The 20,973-nt window shown below is 33.5% G+C and overlaps 1 protein-coding gene across 1 annotated transcript; it reads left to right on the top strand.

Annotated features, from left to right (window-relative positions):
* The first annotated feature begins 9,397 nt into the window (after nt 1–9,397).
* Nucleotides 9,398–10,815, top strand: LOC114741041 (uncharacterized). Its single transcript, XM_028929305.1, has 3 exons — nt 9,398–9,604; nt 9,682–9,786; nt 10,426–10,815. Exons 1-3 carry the CDS (start codon nt 9,398–9,400, stop codon nt 10,813–10,815), a joined length of 702 nt encoding a protein of 233 aa, XP_028785138.1.
* Nucleotides 10,816–20,973: the final 10,158 nt, after the last annotated feature.

Here is a 20,973-nt window from a genome sequence, read left to right as displayed (position 1 = left end):
TGCTTGATTTTAGTAAATATTGATAAAAAAATGTAAGTAGAACTCGAGGTATAGATTATTAAATTATGTTGATAGGCGCTTTGAAATAAGTATAAGGATGGATAATAGTGAAGAAATTGTGAATTGTTTTTTGAATAAATAGTATTATGGAATGATGAGACTTCATTAAATGGAAAAGGTTTTCTATTTGTATCTAAGTGTGAACTTGTTTGTCTTGAAGCATCTTTTTAACTTAGAGCTTGTATAAAATCATGTTGACAATATAAATTATTTTATGATTATTTATTTTCTTTTGTGTTTTGAAGTTTTTATATTAAAAAAATCCTACTTGAAAAGTTTAAAGGAAATTAAATACATTCTCAAAACTGATTGTGAAAGCTATTGATCTTTCATATAAAATCGAATGATGGTATTCTTATTTTCACACCAAGGAGATTTAGACACTTAAAAAAAAAAAGGGAATAATTCTCAAACTTTACATTGGAAAATTTTTGTTCGACCAGTTTTATCTTTTCCTAACAATAACAATGCAAACTTTTGAGTAAGTATAAAATGATGGAATATAGTTTTGCATTATAATAAACCTATTAACAAGATGGAGTTTGAATTGTATATAAACCTCTTGAGAAGTGTTATAAATAAGTGAATATGAAGAATGAGTACTTTACGCATCTAATAATACGAAAGCCAGTATTTTTGTATTTGAAGCATTGTTTGAGGTAAAATATTGGATTTGAAATTTGAGTAATTATTATGAGTATTATTTAGATCTAAAAATGTTACGACTGATATTGATAGATTATGGTAAATTAGATTAGGTCACTGATCTTTTATGAGCTAAAAAAATAACTAGATATATATATTAATGCATTAGTGAATTTCATTGTAATTTGCTTTTATTTTTATTTTCACTTTTATTTTTTCAGAAAGATGTATTTACAATCAGAAGATCCTCGTGAATGTCTTGATAAATAATGTATGCTATGAGCATATACTTTTCTTCTATATATGTATATCAATATTTGTGTGTTTTTAATACACTACAAGAAAACACTGAATTACCGACGGACTTACCGACGGAATTAATTTCGTCACAGAAATCCGTGGCAAATTCCGTCGCAAAATTTCTGACGGAATTTGCCACGCATTTGCCACGGAAATTACCGACGGAACAAATTCCGTCGGTAATTCCGTCGGTAAATTTTTTTCCGACGGAATTAGCCACGAAAATTTTTCCGTCGGTAATTTTCATGGCAAATCCGTGGCAAATTCCGTGAGAAATTCCGTCGCAAATAATTTCGACGGAATTTGACACGGATTTGCCACGGAAATTACCGACGGAAAAATTTCCGTGGCTAATTCCGTCAGAAATTTTCTAACTTTGTTCTTATCCAATGTAGTGATTCTATTTTTTGATGAGGTAAAAGGTTATTTTATATTAGAAAGAAACAAATAGAACTCTAGTAAAAGGGCATAATAAAATCCTGGAGGTGTTGGTGAACTATACTAATTCAATATATGTTATTGATTGACTTAAATATGAAAAAAAATTATTTTTCTAGTTATTAGTTGGCTGCGACTATGTCAAATTAAGTGAATATTATTTATCGTGACATAGAAGAAAAATGGGAGAGACAAAAAATTGAATTTTACTAATCTTGAGGCAATAGACATATAAAGAATATAATGGGTGTAAGGCAAATATTTATATAGAATGGTGTATGACAGTATTGCTCACTTGCTAGTATTGAGTTTGATAGAACTAGAAAGAACAACAAAATTCTCCCACCAAATATTTAACATAGTTATATTTTCAGGATTTTGATTCAACATTTTTTATTAGAAAATTACAGCTCTTGTTAATTAAACAAAGTGCTTAATGATCTGATCATGCATTATAGTAATTCATAGTAATTCATGGCAATCATAATTATAATGTGAGAGATTTATGAATCATAATTAAGTATCAACTCTTGTAATTTATTCATGACAATATTATTCTTCTTTTTTACTCCACATCTTCATGTAATTTGATATTGTCAATGTAATATTATCTATACATTTGTTATATTTTTTAAAAAGATATTGACATTTTTAAACTGAAAAATATGAAATTATACTTAAAAAATTAAACTACTATTTTATAGATCATATAATAACATATTAATTTGAAAATTTAACATTAATAAAACGTTTGACTATAACTAAAAAAACGTAAATTGAAATATATTTGATTGATTACTACTAAATAAGAATTTGAATCTTATCTAAATAAAAAATAAAAATATCAACATAGCTGATTCTTTTTTTCTTGTTTTTTTCAATTAATAATAGCTGGCATCCATATCACGTTTTAAATAGAAATTAATAGAAATTGAATCATATCAACAAAATATATCAACATTAATATGAAGTTGGCTAAATATTGATTGAAAAAAAGTTGAGCAAATACTATAATATTATTGTAAATATAATATAATTAATTTTGTATGTGAAAAATAATAAGACTTAAATTTGGACTTATAATTTATAAAATAAAATTTTGAGAAATGATCTTTTTTGGTGAAAAAAATCATATTTCATTTATTTTAAGGCAAAATTTATTCTCCCTCCAAAGTTTTTTACTTTCCCTCCGTTGAATTATTCAGCCTCGGTAGTTGATCTCCTCTAAACCGCACTCTGCTTCTCTTTCGACAGCCTCCCTTGCTTAATGTTTAACAAACCAGAAATCCCTTCCTCACCGCACGCTCTGCTCTCCCTAAAGATGGCAGCTCCAATGCTTTAGAAGCTCAGCTTCTCTCCTTCATCAACCTTGATTCGACAAACTCCCTTGCTTCGACAGATTCGACGGGCTCCCTTACTTCGACGGATTCGACGGGCTCCCTTTCTATCACAGATTCGACGGCTCTACTCTCCCTGAAGATGGCGGCTCCATTGTTATAGAAACTCAGCTTCTCTCCTTCAGCATCTTGTCAAACCCATTCAATATTTATGATTTCATCGACCTCCCCTATTTGCAAACCCTAGCTCGGCGCCTCTTCCTCATTCCACTCCTCTTCTCTGCTTCAATTTGTTGCTGTTGTGCTTTAATCTCTGGTGACCAACATTCATCTTATTGTGGCAACCTGTCTCCTTTGCAGGTAAGTTACGGTTTTTGGTCCCTTAATCTTGCTTCTTCATTCAATCTATAATAACTTCAAATTTTTCTCTCTTTTGCTATACCGGATTGTTGAGAGTTGAGGAGAAATTTTCTGATTTGGTTGTGAAAGTTTTGATTTGCTGTTGCGGTGCTGAGGGTGACGAGGACTCTTTCTCCGGTGGCTAGCATTTTCAAGGTAAATTATATACGGTTTTGGGACCTTTCCTTGCTTTGTGCGTTTCCAGATTCTAGAATGAATGGAGAATATAATGTATTGGATAAGCCTGAAGGTTTTGGACTCCATTTAATACAACTTTGAAAATTCCAGATATATTCACAGAATATTGTTTAGCTTAGTTAGATATATGATCAGGAGAGTAGATGTATAATAAAGTTCCGTGAACTGAGGAGTAAGCAATGGTTCACAACTCATAAAGAACACATCTCATAAAAATATCTTCATCTTGTGTTGATGTTGATGAAATCTTCACGTTCATCCTTACTGTTTGATCCTTAATGCCCCCTTCGTGTCTAGGAAGTGTTTAATCTGGGTTCTGGCCGAACAGAAAAACTGTTTGATTTGTGGGATTGGAGGCCTTCCAGGAACATGTGGGGAAAGATGGGAAAGATGAAAACTTTTAATAAAGATGCCAGCCAACTGCTAAAATATTACTAATAAATTAGGAAGGGGAACTGAAATTGGATGAGAATTTACTGTGAAGAGAAAAACCAATGATGAGAACTGGGGCGCAGGAATTGACCGGACTAATGAGCTTTTTTGCCCAAAACGTGACAATCCAATGGCTGGTTGCTTGGAGTTCCTGGATTTGAATTTCATCCCAACTAGTCATGGCCCATGGACTTTGAATTCGTTCCTTCCCACTTCCCATTAATAGTATAATCAAAACTATATTAATAAAAACCATAATGAGTAACTTCTTTTTCTTTTTTTCTCATGGGAGTATTTTAATACTATTTTTAACTCTAATTATAATATTTTTTTTTTTGTGAACAACCTCCATTGTAGTTTAACAATTGAAAATAAAGTAGATATAAAAAGCACTTTTCAAAGTTGTAGGAAATTGTAAATTGGATTGATGAAAAACGTACAAAATTGCACACATATATAAAGTTGTTTTATTTGTGAGATAAAAAGGTGATATGATTTGTGCTAGTGATCTCATTCCACTTGCCTTTTCCTAATCCTTTCTCCACAATGACCTGATGCCTTTTACTTCTCCTTGGCTTTTGATAATCTCTCTCTCTCTGTCTCTTCTCATTTTATAGAAAAGTGTTCCAAAAAAAAAAAAAAGATCTCATTCTTAAAAATTCTATTTAACGAGAAGGGTGACACTGAGACATTCTTAAAAATTCTTTTTTAAAAAGAACTTAGGGTCCTGATCTCATATGCTCCTCTTTTATACCCCATATTTATTATATTGATGATTAACATTTTTATATTTAATTAATGTTTAGTCAACATAGTAGATTCTTTTACTTCGAATTATGACCTTTAAATTTTATTTTTTTTTATCTTAGTTTTAATTGGTGTTTGAGCTTAGTTTTTTTATATAATAGTTTTCTTTTGTCGTATTTATATATTGCTTGTTTCTCTAATTCTTACAATTTACATAGGATTCTTTTTTTTTTTAGAATGGTAGTTCCAGAAAATCGAAGATGGATGTACAATAGAATCGATCCAAGTACTAAATGGGTTACAGTAGATTTTGAGCAAGGTATTGAGGAGTTTCTTGCCTATGCATTTCAATCACCTTATTCTCAAACATTAGGAGAGCTTAGGTGTCCATGTGTGAAATGTAAATGTAGGTCATATCTAAGTTTCGATGAAGTAAAAACACACCTTTATAAAAAAGGATTTATGCCAGACTACTATATCTGGACTAATCATGGTGAAAGACGAATAGAATATCCTTCACCTATTTGTCCAATACCAGGAGATGGCTCACATGTTGAGCATCATCCACTTGGTAATCGACAAAGTCAATATGAGACCATGGTGATAGATGCGGCTGGGCCGAGCTTTTGGGAAAATTATAATAAAGAAACTGAAGAGGTGCCAAATCCTAGTGCAAAAGCATTTTATGATTTGTTGCGTGCTGCACAACAACCCTTGTGGGAAGGGTGTGAAGAGGAATCTCAACTTTCAACGACTTTGCAATTATTAAGTATTAAAGCCACAACTAACATGTCACAACAAAGTTATAATTTAGTCTCCCAACTCATGCGAAGGACGCAGCCAAAAGACACTCGTATGCCTACAGATTTATACCAAACAAAGAAGTTAGTGTCGAAGCTAGGTCTTGATTATAAGAAGATTGATTGTTGTGTGAATGGGTGTATGTTGTATTATAAAACTGATGATAGTGTAACTCAATGTAAGTTTTGTTGTGAGGCAAGATATTTTTCTAAAAAATTTCATGGAAGAAAAAAGAATGTTGCAAGGAAGCAATTATGGTACTTACCTCTCATTCCCAGATTGCAAAGGCTATTTGCTTCTGAAAAGATCGCGAAGGAAATGAGATGGCACTATGAGAATCATCGAGGTTCTAATGTCCTTTCTCATCCTTCCGACGGCCAAGCATGGAAGGTTTTGGATAGTACATATCCAGACTTTGCATATGATCTAAGAAACGTGAGGCTTGGGTTATGTGTCGATGGATTTACACCATTTGGGCAATCTGGGAGACAATATTCTTGTTGGCCTGTGATTATTACTCCGTACAATCTACCACCTGAGATGTGTATGACACGAGAATACATGTTCTTGACATTGATCATTCCTGGTCCCAATAATCCCAAAGGAAAAATAGATGTCTATTTGCAACCTTTAATAGATGAATTAAAATTATTGTGGGATGCGGGAGTGCCAACATATGATGCCTCGTTAAGACAAAATTTTTGTATGCGTGCTGCATTATTATGGACAATCAATGACTTTCCTGCTTATGGTATGTTGTCTGGTTGGATGACAATGGGGAGACTATCATGTCCAATATGTATGGAGAATTCAAAGGCATTCCAATTAAAGCATGGACGAAAATCATCTTTCTTTGACTGTCATCGTCAATTCCTTCCGAATGATCACCAATTTAGGAGAAATAAAACCTCTTTTTATAAGAACAGGGTTGAGAGCTCAATGCCTCCACCTCGCTTAAATGGAGAGGAAGTTTGGGAAAGAGTACAAAATTTTCCAAAGGTCACTGAATATGGAAAAATTGTACCGATTGATGGCTATAAACGCACTCATCATTGGACAAAACAAAGCATATTTTGGGAATTGCCGTATTGGAAAAGTAATCTCATTCGACATAATCTTGATATCATGCACATTGAGAAAAATGTTTTTGACAATTTGTTTCACACTGTAATGGACACAAAGGGCAAAACAAAAGATAATACCCAAGCTCGAATGGATGTGAAAGAATATTGTCGACGAAAGGATGATGAACTTGTAGAAAGAGGAGGAAAAATTGTGAAACCAATTGCAAAATATACATTGAATTTAGAACAGAAACGATTGATTTGTCAATGGGTAAAAAACTTAAAGCTCCCTGATGGATATGCATCAAATCTTGCTCGATGTGTAGACATGAAAGAAGCAAAGTTGTATGGAATGAAGAGTCATGATTGTCATGTATTCATGGAACGCTTGCTTCCAATTGCCTTTGCTTGTCTGCCTGAAGTTGTCTTGAATCCTATAGTGGAGCTCAGTCAATTTTTTGCACAACTTTGTTCTACTACTTTGATGATAGATCAATTAGAGGTATTAGAGCAAAATATTGTTTTAACGTTGTGCAAGTTAGAGAAAGTCTTTCCCCCAGGGTTTTTTGACTCAATGGAGCATTTACCTATCCATCTTCCGTATGAAGCTAAAGTTGGGGGACCTGTTCAATATCGATGGATGTATCCATTTGAAAGGTAACTGTTCGTATTTCTTTAGTTGAGGAGAAACATCTAATAAGATGAATAATTAATCTTAGGTTTTATTTTTTTATATGTAGGTTTCTCTATACTTTGAAACAAAAGGTGAGGAATAAATCTCGGGTTGAAGCATCAATATGTGAAGCTTACATAATTGAGGAGACTGCGATGTTTTGCTCGCATTACTTTGAGCCAGGTGTTCCTCCAAGAATAACAAGGCCTATAAGAAATGATGATGGTGGAGAATTAGAGTTGCCAGCAATTTCTGTATTTAACTACCAAGGAAGACCTTCTGGAGAATGTAACTCCCGTTTCATGGAGGATGAAGAAGTCAAAGCCGCCACAAGATATGTTCTAATGAATTGTGATGAAGTGCAACCTTATATGAAGTAAGTGATATTGAAATAAATGAGATTTTATGAAAAATATTTGCATGATTAACACAATACTTTCTACATGCAGTTTTTTCATACAAACATTAAAGGAAGAGAACCCTCAAATTACAAACAATGAGATGGAGTCCCAAATCAATGACAAATTTCCAGCATGGTTTAAAGATTACGTAAGTATTAAAATTTTTTACAACTTATAATAAACCTTATTTAACATAGTACTAATTGTTAATGTTATGCAGGTTCAAAACCCTGTTAATAATATTGTGGATTCATTTTTGCATGACATTGCTTGGGGCCCAAAGAGAAGCGTGAGAACATGGCCTATGTACTTTGTTAATGGGTATAAGTTTCATATAGCTTTGCTAGCCCATCAAAAATCAACGATAAATAGTGGGGTGTGTATTAGGGGAACAGACTATGCAGAATCAGAGCATGACTTTTATGGCATTCTTCAAGAGATTATGGAGATTGAATATGTGGGTTATCCTGTGAAGAGACTAGTGTTGTTTAAATGTGAGTGGTTTGATCCAACACCAAATCGTGGTACAAGGGTTCATCAACAATATGGTACTGTTGAAGTTCATGAATCACGAAGATATCACAAGCATGATGATCCATTTATTTTTGCCCAACAAGCAAAGCAGGTGTACTACACGCCTTATCCTTGTTGTCGTAAAAAAGCTAATTGGTTAGCTGTTATTAATACTAAAGCACGTAGTATAATTGAGACTCCTATATCTGAAACAAATATGAGAGCATTTCAAGTGGATGGACTAGAAGTCATACTACCAATAATTGTTCTTGATGATGATGAATCAAATAATCAAAGAGTCTCTGAGATTCATTATGAAGAAGTAGATATGCCAGTTGATAATATGGTTTATGAAGAAGAAGAGGAAGAAGAAGAGGAGGAGGAGGAGGAGGAGGAGGATGATGATGATGATGAAGATACAGAAGATAGTAAGGAAGATTTTTATATGGATGAAGATGAAGATGAAAAAAAAAGATGATAATGATGCCTAAATTATAGTGATATCTTATTCTCAGTTGAGTTTGAGTTTGATTTCATTGACTTTTAATTTATTTACTTTTAATTATGATTTATTTTGTGATGATTATTTATTACTAACTCAAGGTGTTTGAATATGCAGATGGTAGGTTGTGGTTCAAAGCGTGATCGAGCACAATTGAGCAATTCATCTTCTCCACATTTGTCTAACCAACTTAACAAATTTCTGATTCCTACATCTTCTCTACCTATGGGTGAAGCATCCACTAGGTCTCCAATTATAGATGAAGCATGTAGCAGACCTTCATTATCACCTGCATTATCTCCAGTTATGACTCAATCAGAGAGTAGACCCTCGTCATCACCTCAAGTATCATCTCCTCAGATCCCATCTCCTGGAACTGAAAACTCACATCCCCCTACTCCACAGACCCATCCTACTAATTTTTTCCCATCGGGTTATGATTTCTCAGATGGTCGGACATGGATATATCCTGAAAAGAAAACGTAAGTTGCCGTCAATATTATATTATTTCACATTTTCATGTAGTATATTAAAGCAAGTCTAACAGCGTTTATAATGACTTTTTGTGCGAAATTGTTATTAGGTTTAATCCTGCTGTTGCTACTGTACGGAATATTCTTCCTATTATTCAGCAAAAATTTGACCATCCATGCTCTAGCTGGAAAGTGACACCCCCCGAGTATAAGAAAATGTGGTTTGATGAATGGGCGGTAAATCTTATCTCTAATTATATTTTTTTTATGTCTTCAATTTTGTCTCATCATATTTAGTTTATATTTTTCTTTTGTTTGTCATTTACACAGTGAAAATACAAGTGGTTACCACAATATGATGATGCTATTAAGAAAATCTGGAATACAAAGTGTGCAGAAATTTTAAGAAATACAATGCATACTGTCAGGCATGACTTGTATCAAAAACAAGTCAGGGCTAAGTGGATTCCTCGTCCAGTGATGAATGAGTTAGAGAGAATATGGGCATCAGAAGATTACAAGGCGAAGTGTGAGATTGCTAAAGTCAATAGAGCCTCAACCACAGGGGGCACTCAACATAAAGGTGGGAGCATTCCTAACACTGAGCATAAGAGGAGGCTGGTAAGAATTAATCTTCAAATTAGATCATTATTTATTAAATGCATTTATTTATAAAACATTCTTGTAAATAATTGCAGGCTCTGGAGTTAGGAAGAGACCCTTCTATGTTTGAATTGTTCAAGAAGACGCATTTAAATGATAAAACCGGAAAATTTGCAGACCAGCGAGCGGAAATAGCTCATGTGAGTATATGTTTTTAATGTTTGTCATATTGAATCATTGAAATTGTGCTGACTGCTTAAAACCACGCTAGTGTTAGGCAACAATTTTTTACTTTTGATTTGTTGGAAGTTATAGAACTTATAGACATGCTATTCTCTAATCTACTTTGCTTTGTTATTGAACTTGAGTTAGATTTCATATTGTTTAATTTGATAGGATTGGTGAATATGTTATCATTTGCTGGGAATTAGTGAATAATGTTATCTTTTCTTATTTTTGGTGTAATTTTATTTCTGTTAATTGGTTTTGCTAAAAAGACTCTCATATTTGTTTTACACCAAACTTGTTTGGGTTGTTGTGGACTTATTTTTTTGAAGTTGGGGATTAAGTTGAGCAGGATCTTACTTTCCAGGAAAAAAAACGAGGTATTCATTTTCTGCTACAACAATTTGGTAAAAGAAAAATTTATAGTTTTAAATTCAGCATATTTTATAGCATTAGATTCAATTTTTTTTCAAATCATATAAGAGTGGGATATTTTTATTTTTGTGTTTATGGTTTTACTTGACATTACTACTAAATTGATATCACTTCATGATCATGAATTCTTATATAAAATTTACTTTTATCTTATTTACTAATAATATTTTGTTTAATAGGATGAATTCATGAGGAGAAAGGCAGAATTAAGCTCTGAAAGAGGCTCTCCAAGTGTGCAATCTAACCAGGAAGAATTTAACATATGGTTAGAGGTTACAGGTGGTAAGAACAAGAAGGGTCGCATCTATGGATTTGGATCTGAGGCTGATGATGATATTTGTACACCTCAGAGATCTTCTCCTTCCATCAATAGCACAAGCATGAATACTAATGTTGAAACTGAACTACGCACAAGGATAACAGAGCTCACACAAGAGAATCAACAAATTAAACAAGAGCATCAAGAGATGAAACAAAATTATAGCAAGATTATGTCTGCATTGGAGCAAATGGGAATTAGATTATCTGAGCCCTCTAGTAGCAATATAAATTTAGAAAATGACAGTTGAGAGTTGTTGTTGTTATTAGATAGTTGGGTTATTATTTCTGACTTTTGGTTGACATTTGAGTTGTTCAGGATCTATCACAGATTATGTATTTTTCAATTATAGCATGTTTGATTTTCATCAAATTCGCTGTCTTGCTCTTAACAATTTAATCAAAATAAAATAATAAAAAGTAAAAAAAAAAGAATTACGGACATTAGCCACGGAATTTCCGACGGAATATTCCGTGGCTAATTTGCCACGGAATAGTCCGTCGGCAATTCCGTGGCAAATTTGCCACGGAATAGTCCGTCGGCAATTCCGTGGCAAATTAGCCACGGAATATTCCGTCGGAAATTCCGTGGCTAATTTGCCACGGAATATTCCGTCGTTAACTTTCTGACGGACAATATCCGTCAAAATTCTGTCGCAAATTTCTGACGGAATTTCCGTCGGAAATTTGCGATAGAATTGAAGATTCCGTCGCAAATGTAATTAGCGATGAAAAATTTTCCGACGGAATACGTTCCGTCAGAAATTCCGTCGGTAATTCCGTTCCGTCGCAAATCCGTCAGTAATTCCGTCAGTAATTTTGTATTCCGTCAGTAATTCCGTCGGTAATTGCCTGTTTTTTTGTAGTGATATATGGTTGATGGCAACTTAGCTTAGGGTTTTTGTGTGGTAATTTCCGTATGATATTTCTATTTGTTAAATTGATAATGGATATTTAAAATTAGCAATTCAAGGCATATTATTTTGTAATTTTATGCCTTCACATCATATCTTCTTATTTTGACACAACCTCCATGTTGGAAGATGAGTGAAACAAACGTGCATAAACGAATTGATTCTCTTATTGATAAGTATTTGTATTAGTCACTAGGGATCTATGCAAATTGTTTGCAACTCATAAGATGATACTAAATTATATTTAATGATTGTGTGTGTTTTAGACACAATACTAAACTTTCCACATATCTTATATGACTAGAGTGTTATTAGTAATTTATTGAATGTTTGAATCAAATAAAAATTTCCAATATTTAGAAAAGGGTAAAAAAAATTAATTAATGTGAACTAAAATATTTTTGTGGGATTGAAAGGAAGGATATTCTTAGAATTAAAAGGGTGTAATTATTTTCTATCAATGATTCATTGATTTTCTTTTCTATGAATGTTTTATTGCAAGAGTTATAGAAAATCATTTGAAAGTATAAAAAGAAAAAATTTTAGGATACAGAATAGTTATAAGTACAAGTTTGACTTTAGCATATATCCATAAAAAAAGAAAAGAAAAGAGGAAGTTGCATTAAAAGGATGTTGTGCAGGGTTCATCAACTGCTCCTAAATATTTTGGAATAGTAATATAAATTACTATAATAAAAAGTTTTGATTAAACTCTAAAATGAATTTCTTGAAGAATTTAGAGAGCAAGGATTGTCAAGATCTTAATAAATGTTTAGGATTATATATGTGTGGAAGGTTCTATGAAATGTCTATATAAGCTTATAAATTAATTTATAAATTATAAAAAATTATTCATGAATAACAATAATGTTTGGACAAATGTAAGTATAAGTTTGGGGTCTTTGAGTGGAAATCGATTTTTTCTATGAAAACTATGGTATTGATATAATAAATAATTAATTGTTGGACTCTAACAACGCTATTACAATATAAGTGTGACTTTTTGACTCTTTCTCCTAGATTATAATTGTTGAACTTTATGTAAATATCATTATAAGTTGTGTTCTTTAAGTAACTTAAGGGGAAAAAAAAGGAGAGGATATTTAATGAATAGATTATAATGTGTAATGGTGATAGCTTTAATTGTTTCAAACTACTGTGTTTAGTGTGAGTGGAAAAAAATTATGTGTATTTAGAGAGGGATACTTACACATAAATTTTCATGACAAGTGTGAGTGGATATGAAACTATATTATGTTAGATTTTTTTTTCCTTTTGGTATAGGGGCAGGGTCAGTAATATAAGATGTGCAACTATCTATTAAGAAAATTTTAATTAAAAAAAAAGGATAATACTTGAACTAGACATTTACAAAAGGATAAAAATAAATAAATAAATAAATAGATGTCTTTAATCTGAGCAGCACAATAGAATTGTGATTCATAAATTGTGGGGAGATATATATATGTGTGTGTGTGTGTGTGTAAAACCAATATATGTAATCATGTGAAATTTGAATAAAGAGATTGTATGTGGGAGAGCTAAGTTTAAATGAGATAAAGAAAATCATGATAAGAATTTTGTGGACAAAATTCTATTTAGGAGGATAGAATTGTAATATTTTAATTTTTTGTGCCTAGAATTTAATTAAATCTATAAATAAATATCTTTTAGCAAAAAGTTAATGGAGGTTAAAACATAGGCAAATTTAATTAATCATGACTCTGTGCGTGTAATATTGTAAAAATGAATAGCATAACATGATATAAAAGTCCCATATCGACTGAATAATAAAATGAGGGAGCTCTAAGAATCTATATATAGAAGGTAGTAGGCAAAGCTAAGAATAAGCTAAAAAATTTTCCCACACATTTAAGGTAGTCTCAGAAAAGTACTAGTTTTGAGTTTGTAAACTGTTGGATAGAGATGAAATTTTGTCAACCTGTTTATGACATCCAACTTCTCAATTTCAACAGTTCAATTGTTGATTTAATCTCTAAGGTATGAGTTATTAGGTACACTTTGAACTTTTTTTTTTCAAATTTTGTAGATAGAACCCTGAATAGTAAATTATTGTTTTTAAATTTATTCACCATTGGATTGAGCCAAAATTTAGAGAATAGACTCATGAAAGATAAGAAATCAAATTCAATGGTCAGATGAATGATTTAACTTCTATAGTGAGAATAGACTAACTCAAATTAAATCTATTTATCTAAGTTCTTCGAAGATAGAACATAAGCTATAAATTGAGAGTTTTCTATCTAGGTTATGAACTTGATAATTCTATTGATATAACCTAATGATTAAAGGATAACTTAAGTTAAGAGAATCTAGGAATTGAATCTAAATCATCATATATATATATGTGTGTGTGTGTTCTTACTCCAAACCTTAGAAAAAAGCATTTTGAGCTAGAATTCTAAGTAACAGTTGAAACTCTTAGAGAAGGAGTTAGAGGCTAGAACTTTGTGAGTAGTTTACTCTACTATTGTAGAGATAAAATTTTCATTTTTTTCATAGATATAAACCTTATTGTGGCATTTTCAAGTTCGGCCCTTGGTTGTATTTGATTGTTAGCTAGAAGACCAAGTCACTAAATTTCTATCTGTTGTATGCTCTAGTAGTGAAAAGTTTTTTTACCCTTGATATTGTGTATGATTGGGTTCTATTCTTTTCTATCATGGATAACAGTATTATATAGTAAGTTAGTTTACAAGACCATAATAGATTTGAGTTTGTTGTTAGCATAGTTTGGTTATAAAAAATTTGTTTCTTAAAGTTACTCTGAAAAGGTTAAGCTTATCAAACAATTTAGGAAGGTTCTTTCATGTCCCGTCCTATGAACACTGAAAAGACCTTTCCTTAAAGCCACAATTTCACAATAGTTTAAGAAGTTAATCATGGTAGATAAAAAATTTGACTAGATTATCAAAATCTATCAGGGTTATAAAGAGTTTGGTATAAATCGAAGTCCTCCAAACCAATGACAATAACAAGTAGGGCCGAGGGCCCAATAGCCGGCTATAGAGCCATCCCAAAAATCTATCACATAAAGACTTAGGACATAAAAAAAGTAAGGGTTAAGCTCAGGCCACAAGTCACACATGATTAACTCTTACAATCTCAAAAACACAACAATCGTCAATAAGATAGCAGTTTTTTCCCTTAAATGGTGACAAACGTGGATCCACAAGGCTCATGCATAAGAAATCCTATGGCCTCTAGCTATTAAGTAAATGTTCTTCAAAATACAGTAATCTAAATGTATGAAAGAGATAGTTAGATATGCAGATACAAAATATGAATCCTAGCATGGTAAATATACAATCATTACAAATCTAAGCTGAAAAGACCTTTTCTTGAAACCACAATTTCATAATAGTTTAAGAAGTTGACCATGGTAGATGAAGAATTTAACTAGACTACTGAAAGCTACCAGGGTTATAAAGGGTCTAGTATAAATCAAAGTCTACCAAGCCAATAATAATAACAAGGAGGGTCCGGGGCACAATAGCTGCCCATAAAGCCATCCTAAAAATCTGTCACACAAAGACTTGGGGCACAAGAAAAATAAGGCTAAGCCCAACCCACAAGTCACACCTACTTAACTTTTACAGTCTCAAAATTATAATTCATTCCAATTAAGCTTTTTTCTTATGAATCTGGAAGTTCTTTTTAGATACAAGGAAATGATTTAGTTCTAGATCCAAAGATTGTAGTTCTTGAACAAGCAATGAAAAAGATTTTGGTACGTCAATAGAATAGGAGTTTTCCCTAATGGCTATAAACATGGATCCTCAAGGCCCATATGTAAGAAATCCTATAGCCTCCGACCATTAAGTAAATACTCTACAAAATATAATAATCTAAAAGTATGAAAGAGACCGTTAGATATACATATACAAAACATGAAGCATAGCATAACAAACCCAAGCCATGAGAAGCTTACTAGGTTGTGTTTGTCTAAGCCTCTAGCTACTTTCCTTTACAACATAAGGTACCAAAAGGCTCTCTTGAAAACAATGAGATTAACGAGGTAAACATAAAGTCCTAATAATGAAAGCTCACTTTACAATATATACTAATAGGATGGTAAGCAGGTGTAGTAGTGCCATACATAAATATCTTAAGTTAAAAACATGTGAACGCATATGCAACAATCAACACGGTAGTATGCCCTTCCATCCACCATTACTACTCCTTATGACTCCTTGACATGGACCCCAAACCATCCATGCAGAATAGCCCAGCCAAAGATCACCCTACTCATATTAGTTCAATAAGTCCCCTCCTTACTCCATGGTTTAGTGAGGGCCAATAAGATGTCTACTTAAGAGTCTATCCAAGTTTAGGGGTGGGGAAAAGGTAGAAGAACTACAAGGGCCTGACAAGAAACCAAACACTTAATCATAGTGTTGGCATATTGTACGAGTTTCAAGAACAATTATCCTCCACATATAACCCTAACCTCCACATGTGAACCCCAAGCATAGATACAACATTGTGGATTAAGAATAGAATTAACAACACAACAGTAAGAATAATCCAAAACATTCACCTCTACAATAGCACAAGGCATAACCATCAATGTAAACATACAATAATAGCAAAACTGCTACTTACTTTACCAATAATTGATACACAACAAAATATATACTTTTCCTTTATAATGCCTTCGCAGCATGTAATTATAGTTTGAAAGGATTTAGAAAACCTTATAATCAACACTAAGCATATAAAGCAATGTAACCCCAGTTACCTCAACTCCAAGCTTTACACTTGGCTTTAACATGAGGCACTGCTCTACAATTTGGGACACATGCTAATCTCCATCACCATGCAGATTATAGTCAAGCACAAGCCATAAATAAAATAGAAAACTCAAAAATCTCAAGTCTTACATCCCACAACAACCCCCACAATCTAATTTATAACCAAAACTCTTAATCCAAAGTTATAGTTATTAGTCCCTCCATTCAATTAACTCATTAAACTCTCTGATTAACCCCAACAACAATCATTCAATCAACCTTTAAGTTCCATACTTAGAATTTTCAATTTCTAGCATACCACAACACTGAAAAATCATCAATATCAATAGCCTCAACCGATTAAAACTCTTATCTATCCTTAATAAATAAAACCCAATCAATAAAACACCACTTTAATCACTACATTATCTGAACTCAACAAATCTCACTTCTAATATCAAACCCTAACCTCCAAATTCCATATAAATCAAAATCCAATAGAACTAAAACAATTAAACTTCTTATATAACCCAAATAACTTTAAGTAACTTAAAAGATTCAGTTAAGAGCTCAAAGTTTTTTAAATCCTCAAGAACCCTAAAAAACTTAACTTTCAAATCTAAGAAAAACCAAGAGAAAAGGTAGAAAACAAATTAAAATCACTTACTTTAACATTTGGAAGCTCAAAAACACTTATTAAGGTCAAAAACTACAAATCCTAGCAGAGGTCCCTCATTTCTCCTCCCTTTTTCTTCTTCTTCTTCTTCTTGTTCTTCTATTGTTCTTGTTTCTAGTGCTAGTTTTCATCAGCATTTTCGTGAGTCCACCATAGTAAATCTCACCTTTCACCATAAAGAAAAACACCAGGCACTAATAATTTGAATTTCAGTTGTGTTTGCTACTACAAACTTTATAGAACCAATCAGTATAACACCTTAATTTGCAATCACATATGGGGGCAAAACATATCAAATGGAATCACATTACATGGCATTAGGTTTGGAAAGCCATGCTTTGAAAAATCACTTTCTCAGGTTACTTTAACATCCTATAAATTCTAACCTTGTAGATGAGGGAAGTAAAATAGGCCAAGGGCCAGTTAGTATAGAGGCGACATAGATCTCATAAATCTTAAACTAAAATCAGATAGTGGCCAAACTGATATTATTGAAATATTAGTTGAAGAAAAATCTGATTGGTAAGTCAAGTTAGAAATTCTCAAAAATTCCTAGAAAATTGTGTGAAATAGAACTAAGGGTCAAAGAACAGTGCTTGAAGCCCCAGAGGAGTTATTGAAAGGAAAATGAATTAATATAGAATTTTCTATATTTCCAGGGATTTTTTGTTACATTGAGTAATAGAACTAAAGTTAATTATTTAAAATACTTAGAGGCCTCGATAATATTGGAAAAAATGTGGACAACTTTCTTAGAGGATTCTTGATTTAGCCCAATTATTCTATGTTATTTCATATCATTTTAAGGGTATTTATCATAGATTTTGGCTCCTTTTGATGATAATTGTGCTTAATTTAGATTAAGAGTCCTTGCTTTGAGTTAGTGTCTTTTTGAGGTTAAAATTGTCATAATTGGTTATTAATTGTATTCAGTTGATTTCTAGGACAATTGATGCTTCAAATTATTGTTTTTTATTGTAGGACAATTGAGAATTGGAGCCAAGATCAAAGACCAAAGGATGACACAACACAAGATCAGAGTATCAGCACTAATAGAGTTCGCCGCGGCGAAGAGAATCTTCACCGCGGCTCCAAATTGAAATCTCCCCAGTAGTCTCTCGGGCAGAGTTCGCCGCGGCCAACTTACAGCTTCGCCGCGGCGAAATCACAAGATTAGGCGGAGCTCCTCTCGGGCATGCTATGCCGCAGCGAAGGATTTCCTTCGCCGCGGCGAACTCTTCGTATCAGCAATGCCAGATCCGGATCAGAACGCGAAAATGGAGCTTCTAATCATATGATCCGGCCCAGATGGACCCCTAAAACCCTTAGAAACCCTATTTTCGAATATATACTCCATTCCATCTCCTACAACACTTCTATTCTCCCATCCTATTGCCTCTCCACCTCCATCTTCTTCCCCATCCATTTCCTTCATCTTTCATTCACTCCATCTCAATTCCTTCCACTCCTAGCTACCATGGCCGACGGATTCACTTCAGTTGGAGCTTTTCTTGAAGCTATGGAGAGCTAGGGTTTATCAACTCTTGAAGAATGGTGGTGTGGCTTGAGTTCCTAAGCTTCAAAGGGGAGTTTTAGTTTTAATCTTTAGTTTTTAGCTAGGCATTTATGATTTCCTAGGTCTAGGAATTGTAAACTCTTAGTTAGATACTTTGATTCATTCTGTAATCAGTGGTTACTGATTATCTTTTGTAATTTGGATTGATTGATGTTGAACTTTGTGCTTAAATATATGTAGTTGCATATATGCTTATTGTAACTCTCATGATTCTCTCTTATCTTGCATAGTTGTGTTTGGGTATTGAGTTGATTGTGTGTTTCATTGAGCCAATTGCATGATCATTCCAAAATTACACATTAGGGGAGCTAAACAAAGTTTTCATTAATGAGTTCATTAATGTAAGCTTTGGACTCATTGAGTTAATAAGGTTCTCGTTAAGAAAACCTAATGGATTTGTGAAACTCCCAATATTTTAAGTGAACTATGATTGCCATCAAAACCATTTTCAAGAGGTTTCCTACCATTCATTTCCATTCCATCATTATTATCTTAAAACACCAAAAATATAGTATCTTAGGTTTGTTTTCATTGCATTTAGTTTAGGCGCCATTCATTTAAGTCTTGAAAACCCAAAACCCCATTTCATTGCATTGCATGGCATTTAGTCTAGCTTAGGTAATTAATAAAGGCTCCCAAAAGTGAAACGACCCGAGTTTGCACTATACTGCATAGCTTGGATTTATTTTTGATTGAGAACCCCAAGGCGAACGACAGAAAGGCTCTCTTTCACTATCTCAAGTCTCAGAATAGATGAATAAGAACTTGGAAATAGTAAACTCAAGATGGATAGCCCTAGTGAAATTTCTTAGAGATCAAGAAGAAGAGAACGAGATAGATAGTTGTGCAAGGAACTAGTTTAAGAGGTTGGCATGTTCCTGATAATGTTAAGAGATACTCAGTCACTTAGGATTAGGTTGAGAGGCAACCTTTTTCAAGGGATAAGGTCTTGGCCAAGAGTCTTCCTAGAGAAAGTAGGAACTGGTCCTCCAAGTCAGAATTAATGTTACTCCTAATGGAGCAAGATACCCTATCCGAGTAGGAAAGGGAATCAGCCGAGGGAAGTTAAACGAGGTTAACTTCACCCAATAGAAGCATGACTAGCCAAGAATAAAGCTAGGGTTAAATGTCCTTGAGCTTAGCAGAGTACTAGAGCAAGCAGAAAGAAGAACCTCATAAGTCATCTCCCTATGACTTCTAGAATCAGCTGCGAACAGAAAGAGAGGCTCCCTCTTATAGGGATAAAATGTCTGACTGGCACGCTATGGACATAGCAACCAGTAAGAGCTTGCACTCCTTGCATTGAAATGCCAGGCATTATGTATGTTAGAGTATGCTTATACTAAAAAGTAAAGAAGAGGAAAAAGAAGTTGCATAAGCCCTCTCTCTATATCGTTCTAAAATACTTAAGAGACGATAAGAGTAGCTGGAGGAGTAGGAGAACTCTTAAGACAGATTGGCTTATGCACCTAAAGAGACAAATAGGTGGCTTGGGGAGTTGACATAAGGCCTAAGAGAATGGTATTGGTTCTTGGAACAGTTTTGGGGAATTATCAGTTACGTGACCAACTGAGTACAGGTGACTTTACTTAGTCATATGGTCTAGAGTCTCCTAGAGATCTTAATATAGCTCAGACTAATAATAGTATTCCAGGGTTATAGTAGGTCCTAAAGAGGCTTATTATAGAGCGCAGTAGCTCCCAAGGTCGCGGTAGACCAAGCTGAAAAGAAGTGCCTGAGCCATAAGAGTAAGAGTATGGTACCTCTTTAGGAAGACGAGGACCAGGGATGAGTTAGAGATATGAAAACCTCCTTCAGTTGTAAACAGATATCGAGAGAGTACCCATGACTTCCTTCCAGATAACCTTATCATTGATTAGGCTGGGCTCAATTTCTTTCTCATTAGCAGAGGAAAGCCAAAGTTAGAAGAATTAGAGTCGTAAGACCTGAAAAAGAGACATTCAGGCTAGCTCTAGATACAAGAAGAACCCCTTATGATATGGATACAAATTGAGTATTATAGGTAGATCCTTAAGATAAGGCTAGAGTCAAGAATGTAAGCTAAAAAGATCTGACCAAAGATAGAACAAGAAGGGTCTAAGACAGCAAAGTACTAGGGTTGAGCCTATCAGCATCAGTGCCTTAGATTCCCGTCAGCACTGTTCAGTTAAGCGTGCTCGGGCAAGAGTAGCCCAATGATAAGTGACCCCTGGGAAGTAATGTAAGAGTGTGCAAAAGCTAGAAATGTTAGCCATTTTTTGCAAGAATGCACTAAGTCCAGCAAAATAAAAGATAAAGTTAAGGGAATTTTTAGGCTATATAGTGTCCTAAGCAGTATTGTTTCGGATCGAGACCCAAGATTTACTTTGAAATTTCAGAGATCCTTGCAGAAAGAAATGGATACTACTCTCAGATTCAATACAGCCTACCATCCATAGACAGATGGGTAGACGGAAAGAACAATTCAGATGTTAGAAGATATGCTACGA

This window comes from Neltuma alba, unplaced genomic scaffold (assembly GCF_004799145.2).
Source record: "Neltuma alba isolate B1F8T4 unplaced genomic scaffold, ASM479914v2 tig00000603_pilon, whole genome shotgun sequence".
Classification (NCBI taxonomy): Eukaryota; Viridiplantae; Streptophyta; class Magnoliopsida; order Fabales; family Fabaceae; genus Neltuma; species Neltuma alba.
This window is presented reverse-complemented; position numbering and strand designations above follow the sequence as displayed.

Excerpts from the sequence above, each read along its gene's own strand:
- LOC114741041 (XM_028929305.1), top strand. The coding sequence starts at position 9,398 with ATGCATACTGTCAGGCATGACTTGTATCAAAAACAAGTCAGGGCTAAG. Across the intron at positions 9,605-9,681 it reads CTGAGCATAAGAGGAGGCTG|GCTCTGGAGTTAGGAAGAGA; the intron begins GTAAGAATTAAT and ends AAATAATTGCAG. Across the intron at positions 9,787-10,425 it reads AGCGAGCGGAAATAGCTCAT|GATGAATTCATGAGGAGAAA; the intron begins GTGAGTATATGT and ends TTTGTTTAATAG.